The following is a 10,458-nucleotide window of genomic DNA, read 5'->3' as shown; positions in this document are numbered from 1 at the left end:
TGAATTATATTTTATAAATTAAGAATAAAAATATCATGTACAGTGTATATTCCATTAAAAATTTAGTTCTCCACCTAACTCTTCACTCAAAGAATTCCTTTTCCTAATAATAACCAATAGGCTGATTTTCTTTTTATACGAAAAAAATATTAGTATTTTTGATAAAAATGAAATTATTTGGTGTAATTATAGGTGGATAGATTTTGTAGGTGGAAAATCAACATGAACACGCGAGTGCATGTTACAATATATGAGAAGCGTGTTGAACACGTGCCGGGAGACACGTGTTGAACACATGGCAACATCTTGGTCAATATGTGGAAGGCGTGTTAAATAATTTCTATAATACTATAATACAATTTAAATATTAAAAAAATTTATTTTTAAATTCTAATTCTAAACCTTAAATTCTCGAAAAAGGATGTTAAAAAATAAAATTATAATAAAAAAAGATTAGTTATTTAAAAGTTAGTTCTTTATACTCTCTTGATAAAGAAATTACATTACTGTCTCTATTTCAATCTAATATAGTTTGTGTAATTAGACATGCATTTTCTTTTCTCAAAAAACAGGGATCCAACCCTTTGTAGTACTATCTCACTATGATAGTCCTCAAGAGCTGGAGGACAGATATGGAGGCTGGCTAAGTCCTCAATCAAAGTAAGCAACACATCAATCAATCTTCCAATTTGCCTAGACATGTTTCATTTCTTAACTTCAACATTAACCATATTTTAATATCTGATGAGAATGCAGAGAAGATTTTGCATTCTATGCAGACCTATGTTTTAGAAGCTTTGGTGACAGAGTCAAGTATTGGGTCACCTTCAATGAGCCAAACTACCTAGCCCCACTTGGTTACCGTTCCGGCATATATCCGCCGTCCCGTTGCTCTGGCTCATTGGCAATGTTACCATGCAAAGGAGGGGACTCAGAAAGGGAACCATTCATAGCAGCACATAACATTATCCTTTCACATGCTGCTGCTGTTGGTATCTACAGAAGCAAATATCAAGTAATAAATTTGACACAGTTCTTACAATAACAGCCTTAGTAGCATTTCTTGAAAGACAAGAAATACTTATCATTACTCTAACAGATAACAAAAACTTCTTCACATTTTAACTGTCTTTTGATTATTGAAAATCTCAGAGTGAGCAAAAAGGAATGATTGGCATAGTCCTTCAACATGAATGGTATGAACCAATCAGCAATTCCACAGCAGACAAATTGGCCACCGAAAGAGCAAGATCATTCTCCTTCAATTGGTATAACACAATTCTCCTATCACAGAATTTTTTTTAAGTAAGGATATATAGAAATCTCATATTTGTACCTTCTTTATCATAAATTATAATTTAGGTTCCTGGACCCAGTGATATTTGGAAAGTACCCAACAGAAATGGAGGATGTTCTTGGAAGCGTGTTACCCAAGTTTTCGAGCAAGGAAATGGAGAAACTCAAGAAAGGATTGGATTTCGTTGGCCTCAATTACTACACAGCCCACTATATCAAAGATTGTATATATTCCAAGTGTAAACCGGGAGTAGGCACCTCCAGAACAGAAGGTTCATACCAAAAAAGTGGAGACAAAAATGGTGTCTCAATTGGAGAACCTGTAAGTAGTGGTGTTATTAAGTACCCTCAAAGTTGCAATTTTGAGTTTAATTTTGATGCACTAACTATGAGTCGTTCAATTATATTTATTCTTTTGGACACGCAATCAATATAAAAAGTAGTTATTTTTGCTGATGTGTAACGTAATTGAAGACACGTGTAAACCTGTTTTATACTCACAATTCATCAAAATTAAATTCTAGTAATATGATTTATGGAATGTTTTCACATTTTCAGAAATTTTGCATTGAAAATTTCTTAAAATTTAAAAGCATTTTGGTAAATCACAGGCCCCTTATGGGTTTATCAATTCCAAAGCTTCTAATATAATCTCATGCAGACACCATTTAGTTGGCTCAATATTTACCCGGAAGGCATGGAGAAGGCCATTACATATGTCAGAAACAGATACAACAATATTCCAATGTTCATCACTGAAAATGGTAAGCATTAAGCACCAACACCGTTCAAAGTTAATTAGTAGAGTTTCCGAACATTTCGATCTGATATAGATATACAATCCAAACATTTCATAGGGTATCCCGTACAAGAAGATTCAAATTCCACCATGGAGGAACAACTTAACGATTATAATAGAATAAGGTGCATGAGGAATCATTTTGAGGCCATGTTAGAAACAATAAGGTAAGAATAAAAATAAGAAGACAAGGATTCCATTTTTGTGTAGTCACATTGCAATATTGCATGTTATGATAAGTTCAAAGCAAGTACACAGAAAAATAAATAATTTGACATGTTTGACTAAATTAATATTTAATAATTTTTAACTATTAATTTTAAATAAAAATAACTACAAGTAAGTTTCTAACGAACTGTGTGCTTTAGGAAAGGAGCAGATGTGAGGGGATACTTTGCGTGGTCGTTGCTAGACAACTTTGAGTGGATATATGGATATACAATAAGATATGGACTTCATCATGTGGATCATAATTCCTTGAGGAGGACTCCAAGATTATCAACAACTTGGTATAAGCAATTCATTGAAATGCATCAGTTGGAATGGAAGTACAATAATAACACAAGCAAGGCTTTTGAGTTGTGAAAAGTAATAAGGCCAGCCATCTTGTTCTTGTCAGGGTTTATTCAAGTGAGAACACCACCACATACATGCCTTAGATCTTGAGGTAAATCAACATAAGGCCAAAGGTTTAATCGTACTAGAATTTTATAAGTCAGCACTTATTTAATTATTGTTACAGTTTATTTTATCTGATAGAGAACAAAGATTATATAAGCATCACTTGGATATCTAATTCAACCAATCGTAAAATATGTATGTGGTGATGGTTAATGAATTTAAAATCTTGAATCAAATCAAATTTAAACATTTATCTATATGGTTAATTATTATCTTTTGTGTAGTAAAATAATAAAATAAAAATTGAATTATGATCATATTCATGCTATATTCAACTCCCTTACCACTAATGGGCGGCACGTGTTCAGAAACATGTTATTCATTCGCTCTATGCTTAGATAGTTCGGTGGACCTAGGGCAAATGGGTCCATAGTACTAGTAGTGTATTCTAAATCTAATAATAATGATCTATTTATGATATTTCTTATGACATGGGTCCTTATGATATGGCTGGATTGATTATGAATTATCGGTAATGTTATGGAGGAGAAAAACAAAAAGCTAAAATTTATTTTATTTAATATTTATTAATTTTAATGATAATTAATAAATATTAAATAAGTTTATTTTAATTATTTTTAATTAATTTTTTTTATTATTAAATATTTTCATTGAATTATGATGACATGCACTCAACCCAAGTGATCCTCTTCTTATATTTCTTTTTTTATTTTTTTTCCCTTTTTTGACAGAATAAATCTTAGGGATTAGCCTATAAAAAATTATGACTTAATTTGTTATCGAAAAGATATCTGTGTTAAGTTAATTATTTTGTTAATTTTTTACTAAAGTAGAAATAATAAAGGCACCTGAAATAATATTGTTTCATAAAGTAGAGATCCAGAAATAAGTTCACAAATATTATTAATATCTACAATAAAAGCGATAATAAGTACAGAAGTTACTTTTAATAAAATAGGAATCATCAAAATACCAAACCATTCAATATAAAATGGTTTTCAATGCTGATTATACAGTTACCGAAGTGATTTCATAGACTTTCGCTTTCACGTCTCTCTAAAATTGCAGTGTGAAGGTAAGCTTGTCGTTAATAAGAAGAAAACGAAACGACCATTGATCGACTCACGTTAATAAATTGTGACAATGAATTTTTTAGGAACCAGATTAATTCATACAATCATACGAAATGTTTTAGAAACCATTTTGAAAGCTAAACTCAAGTTTAACATTTATGGGTAAATATATAATTTAGTTCCCGTGTAACAATAATATAACATTTATTTTAACAAGAAAAAATTTAGAAAAATGGAAACTAAAATAAAAGTTTGACAACTATAAAAGGAATCCAATTAAAAATTTCGTAAAACTATAAGAAACAACAGAATAATTAAATCTTGATATAATGGGTATGAATGAATTCTGTTTCTTTAAATATATATGTCATGCACAAATTACGTGGGTATAAATTTAGGTGGAAATTCAAGTGCAGTTGACTTCACGTGAAATTGATAACTGAGAACCATTAGATAATTTGACTGATTTGACTAAATTTTTATCTAACACTCTCAACTATTAACTTTATGTGGAATCGACCGATTTGAATTTCCACCATAAATTTATAGTTGATATAATGGGTTTAATAGTTTTTTGCTTGGCTTCTTAGCCAAGAAATTCATATAGTCTGCTAGGTATTTTCATTTTATTTTTATTTTTTATTTTTTTATTTTCAAGATTTATAAAAAATAATAAAAATACTATTTTTTGTGTATATGTAACATATTTATATATTTTTTATTTTCACTTCTTTTCTCACATTAAAATTAAAAATAAAAAACAAAACAAAGCCTTAAAATCCCAATCTGTGGGCACTCTTTACCCTTTTTAGTCTTAAACATTTTTATATTTTGGTAAAGCACTCTTATTCTTTTCCACTGTTTTGGCCTTTTGGGAGTAAAAATATGTTGAAGTTAGAGTCAGTGGATGGGGGTAGCTCAATGAGGGAATCATTTATTGCACGGTCTGAAACCGTGTAGACATTGGCTGACAGTCGTGATGAGGCATTGCTAGATTGGTCAGACCATAATCTAATGCTATTTATTGCTGTAATTCACCATGGGAAGTTGGACTTAGTAACATTTTTAAATGAGTAGCCAGTGAGGAGTGAGTGCTATCCCTGATTTCAAATACTAGGGTCTCACTTTTGTCAGTCGTTAGTTGCCATAAATTATAAATTTCTTTATCAAAAATACTATTTATACATTAAAATTAGCTACTAAAATTAGCCAATAATATATTTATAAATAAATACATGTGTAATTTAATTTATTTTTAATATATATTTATATTTTAACATATATTTTATACTGATGACTGATTTTGATAAATAATTTTAGTATACACGTAATAACTTTTTTTTTTATATATATTATTATAAATTTAAATATTAAACATATATAACAAGAAAACAAATAACGATACTTCATAAAAATAAATAGAGCAAAATGCAAAATGTGAACTTGTTATATGGTTGACTTAGCTTAACAAATATATTTATGAGTCCAGTTAACCCACTTAGGCTTCAGAGTTCTGATCATAAAAAATGGAACTACTTAGCATTTTTCTTAATTAAATGATACAACCTACTTCTTTCTAGAACATCATAAATTCATAACAAATAAACCTATTTTTGTATTTCCACTATTTTTGTTATATTATTATTATTATTATATATATGCAGTAAAAGAAAAACAAACACAGCTGCCAATAAGATAGTACTCTCTATTTTGTATAAGATATACGACCCTGCCATACAACCATCCAACACAATAATACTGGTTAGTTTTATCGCACGCCAATGAATGATATCGACATGTCATGATTCAATGTTTTATTTATTGTACACATCTACTCTTAATGCTTCCCTTTTTTTTTTTTCAGTGTAATCTACTCTTTTTAAGATCCTCTTCAACTATAGTGGATCCTCTATCTATTCATACTCTCATAGTCATAGGTCTCAGAAGGTCTTGATTTGTTAGTACTGATTAAAAAAAGAAGAATATTAGAAGATCATCAACATTTATTATTTTTTGTCATCAGTTAACCATCAATATTTAAAAGTATGAGATAAAGTAAGTTATTGGATTATATACTAAATCAAAGAAACTAAACTAAAGAAATTGAGTTGATGGTTAAGTGATGGTCAAAAATAATAAATTCTAATAATCTCATAATATTTTTTTTAAATTATAACTAAAAAATAAATAATTTTTTTTTAAAAGTCAATGTAAATTGACTCTTAGTCCTTCGTGCTCTTGATGTAATAGCCGTGCACAACTGTATTAAATTTTTGGTTTAATTATTTGTTAGTTTCTGGAATTTCATCAAATTTATAATTAGAGTTCTATACTTTTATTTTGTTGAGTTTTTACATTATTTTTTATTTTGTAATTTAGTTCTTGTTAATGTAAAAAATATTAGAATTAACAGGATATTTTTTTACAAATTAAAAATATCCATAATTAAAACCCTTCTGAGAATATAGGTTTTGAGGTGGCATCAGTGAGTGAGTGATTCCAGATAGATTGAAGACGATTTGATAGCTCACAATCTCTGAATTCGCATCGCCAGAGTTAGCTAGGTCGTGGCCGGCTGTGAGGCTTTCATTTCCTCCGCCTCCTTCAGAGGTCCTTTTTCTGATGATATCGTCTTTGTTTATGTGATATTGCTTCGAAGTGATAATTAGAAGACAGACAATTTCTATGTTCACATGCGCTTTCCGTCTTCATTGAGATTGGGTTGGTGTTCAGTGTACTAAGGTACAAGATCTAAATCTTGTTCGCATGCATATAGATGGTAAAAAAAACTTAGAAAAAACTTTAAACTTGATTAAACACCAACTGAGCTAATTGATAAATCTCTCTGTTTATTAGTAACGTACTAATTAGTAAGGGAGCTACTTAGATAAAGACGCTGAAAACGTCTTTTTATAAAAGATGTTTTTTAATAATCAAAATTTAACATATATAATCGATTAAATCGTGTTATTTTTGTCAAAATTAGGCTAGACAAATTGATCTGACAAAAAAATGGTGAATCAAATTTTGAACTGGTCTAAATTAATATTATTTTTATAAAAAATGACTATAATACCCTATTATAGAAAATGACTAAAATACTTCTATTATATATATTAATTTTGAGAATCCTAAATTTTAGTCCTTTATTTATTTAGACCAATTCAAAATTTGATTAACCTTTTTTTTGGTTAAATCAATTTGTTTAGCCTAATTTTGCAAAAATAACATGATTCAATTGATTATATATGTTAAATTTTAATTATTAAAAACATCTTTAAAAAAAGATGTTTTAAGCATCTTTATCTAAATGGTTTCTAACTAGTAATAGCATGTTCAGAAACATATATTATGTATATAGGATTATCCAAAACTCGTTATTATCGTTCTCTCTTATATACTATTTTTTAGAGACAAGTGTTTAAACTCAATATAAGAATCAATTAACGATAAAAAATAATAACGTTTAGGAAATAATAATTTAAAATTATTTTATTTAATTTAATATTTATAATTTTATATATGTAATATCTATAATTATATATTTATTATGTTTAATATATATTTATTCTAGTAATAACTAATGAATAAACAAAAACGAAAAGAAACAAATTATGACTACTTATGATTTCTAAATTAAACTTTCAAACATTTTTGATAAAAGAAAATCGATCAAAATCAAATATTAAAGAATAAAAAACTAAAGTGTTATATTTTTTTAGAGAAAATCTCTATATACAAGTGTTTTACGTTTACAAGTTTTACAAGTTTGAAGAGAACGAAACCTCATTAACAGACTTTTAAATCAATTAAATCAATTAATGCGCAAATATATAACTTCTATTTTTTAAAAGATTTCGTTTCTTTTTTCGAGTTTCTTGCCAAATTTGTTGGATATCCTTCGTGCGTTCTCTCTTTGCTTTATTTTTTTTTCGATTTTCATGATTTCTGAAATCAAGCTTTGAAATCGTTTTGAAGATAATGGAACTTCAGAAATACACCCAAACAATTACATAAATACACCCAAACGATTACAGAAATACACCCAAAAGATTACAAAAATATACCCGGTTACAGAAAGAATTACAGAAATATACCCAAACGGCTACAGAAATACACCCAAAAGATTTAAGAAATACACCCAAATATTTCTTCTTGAAATCTTTTAATGTTTTGCTGGTTATAGATGAGGCACATAGCAGAGACAATCTAAAAGAAAAACTTAGAAGAACAGTAAAACAGTACCTTGAATAATGTTTTTTCATTTTTTCTGGTGATTTTTTATGGAAATTTGTATCTTTTCTTCTTGATTTCTTCTACTCTTCGCGAGAAGTTGAAACGTTTCTGCAGAATCGTAGTTTGTTTCGAATGTCCCTTGAATCTTGACGGTTTGCATTTTGATTGAGGAAGAAGGGAAAGAGTGAACGTGTTGTGGAAGGGTGATTAAGGCGCGTGCGTTAGACGCTTGATTCTAAAAGAGTGGTGCGCGTGTTTTTTTAAAGAGTGAACGTGTTGTAGAAGGGTGATTAAGGCGCGTGCGTTAGACGCTTGATTTTAAAAGAGTAGTGTGCATGTTTTTTTCTTGGACTTGAAGCAACTTCTATAATTTGTAAGCCAAAAAAACTTGTATGTATAGCAGTCCTGATTTTTTTAATGATATCTCTAATTTAGTAAGTCAAAGACTAATGAACTACTAGATAGTAGATACATAAGTCCAAACTCAATATCTAAAATTTAGATAAGCGGACGAATGAGTTATTTCCTTTGACAAATTCAAATTGATTTACATTTTAATATTTAAAAGTACCAGTAAGTAGCGTAACTTCAGTTTCGTGCTCATTTATTGAAGAACTTTTTATCTAATCTGTGCTTTGATGGAAATATAGTGTGAGCAATATCAATCCATTGATCAAACAGAAAAGAAATCATAAATAAAATGGAAATATTGAAAACCATTAATCCAACCACAAATCAATGTAGATTTCGTTAAGGACGCACTCTCCCAGTGACTCCTTTTCACATAAAAAAAGTTCAATTAACTTCCATCAACTAATCTGTTCTATTGATAATTGCTGCTTAGCTATTATCATTTCTTTCGTGTTTCCAGGGTTCAATTCTTATCAAAATTTTGTTAAGCGAGATATTATTATGACTAAGAAAAATAATGATTATTAAAAACTGCAAAAGAATCAAGAGCAACAGCTAGAGAAATGTGGTGCTGCAGTAACATCATTGTTCGTAAGTGTGACTACCACTAATCCAACGACAAATCATCGAATTTAATTTGTTAATGATTGTTGCTACTATAAATTTACTTGGACACCCGTTGGTTCAAGGAAATGCAGGGACAGACATATCAGTGTTATGGAACAGAGTTTTTTATTTATTGCTATTAGCTAGGATAAACCATGCAATATAAATTATGTAATTCGATGAAATTCTAATATCACTAGAAATTAAGATAAATTAACTGAATTGACTGACAAGTGGACTTGGATACGATAAAGAAAAGGAGGGCGATGATCTCCCAAAAAAATGCACTTTTCACCATAAGTTCATAGTATTTTTAACTGAGGAGTGCTAGCGGACAACAATTTTTGTGATTTATAATCATTAAATAGCTATTAATGATGATTTTAATAGTGTTAGATTAGTGTGAGATTTCATTCAATAGCTCATTTTTCTTTGGTGGTTATATGCTGGCTAAAATTTAATAAAATTTCTGGTCCCTAAACTTTTTCTTTTTAATTTTCTATGTTGCCCCCTTTATTTTTTTAACTTTGGCCCTTCCTCAAAGAAAAAAAATTACTTACAATAAGTTTAGTAAATTAAAATAGGGTAAAAATATTTATTGATGAATTTTATGTATATTTTTATACATGAAATTTATTTATAAATTGAAGAGTAAAGTATAGTTGTTGTCATCAACGTTTGGATAAGTTATATTTGTGTCTCTAACATTTAAATCGTTTTATTTGTATCCTAACGTTTGTAAAAGTGATTCAATGTTATCCTTCCGTCAATTACATATTATGAGCTTTAATTGGAATTCTGAAAATCTCTTTCCTGCAACATTTACATAATTCACTTTTTTGTAGGGATATAATTGAACCTGAATACAAATAGTGGGTACAATATTGAAATGGAACACATCCAAATGAGACTTAATAATACATTCAAGTGAGAATAATTAAAAAATACAATCTAATCCGTTAGTATAATTGAGACAAAATGACATTGAATCATTTTTATAAACATTAGAATATAAATAAGACAATTTAAACAGTAAAGACACAAATAGCATTTCCAAACGTTGAGACAAAAACTATACTTTACTCTAAATTGAATATACACTTAAGATTTGTTTTTTGTTTTAAAAAAAATAGTTCTCAGCCTAAATTGGGAGGTTCTCTTTCTGTAAAAGCATGAATAAATAATTGAAGTTGAATTCTTCGTAATTCATATCAATATACTTTATATTTCTCTTTATAGAGTGAAAATATTCAAAATATTATTTGTTGTATTTTGTCGATATCTTATTTTCAATAATTATTTGTGTTGATGTTAGATTGAATTTGATATATATGATTTTTACTTTCTTTCCAAGTATATATGTATGTTTATGTTTATATTTATAATACTAATACT

At 28.5% G+C, this 10,458-nt stretch overlaps 1 protein-coding gene across 1 annotated transcript in view; it reads left to right on the top strand.

The window, feature by feature from the left end:
* Positions 1 to 2,886, top strand: part of LOC107637347 (beta-glucosidase 46) — a 5,143-nt gene extending 2,257 nt beyond the window's left edge. The window contains exons 6-12 of the mRNA XM_016340775.2: positions 573 to 660; positions 757 to 1,015; positions 1,153 to 1,268; positions 1,363 to 1,618; positions 1,958 to 2,060; positions 2,154 to 2,262; positions 2,464 to 2,886. Coding sequence (XP_016196261.1) covers positions 573 to 660; positions 757 to 1,015; positions 1,153 to 1,268; positions 1,363 to 1,618; positions 1,958 to 2,060; positions 2,154 to 2,262; positions 2,464 to 2,680 — 1,148 coding nt within the window. The 3' untranslated portion in view covers positions 2,681 to 2,886. The remainder of the gene's footprint in view (positions 1 to 572; positions 661 to 756; positions 1,016 to 1,152; positions 1,269 to 1,362; positions 1,619 to 1,957; positions 2,061 to 2,153; positions 2,263 to 2,463) is intronic.

This window comes from Arachis ipaensis, chromosome B01 (genome assembly GCF_000816755.2).
Source record: "Arachis ipaensis cultivar K30076 chromosome B01, Araip1.1, whole genome shotgun sequence".
NCBI classification, from domain to species: Eukaryota; Viridiplantae; Streptophyta; class Magnoliopsida; order Fabales; family Fabaceae; genus Arachis; species Arachis ipaensis.
The sequence above is the reverse complement of the archived record's forward strand: the minus strand, read 5'-3'. Positions and strand labels throughout refer to the sequence as shown.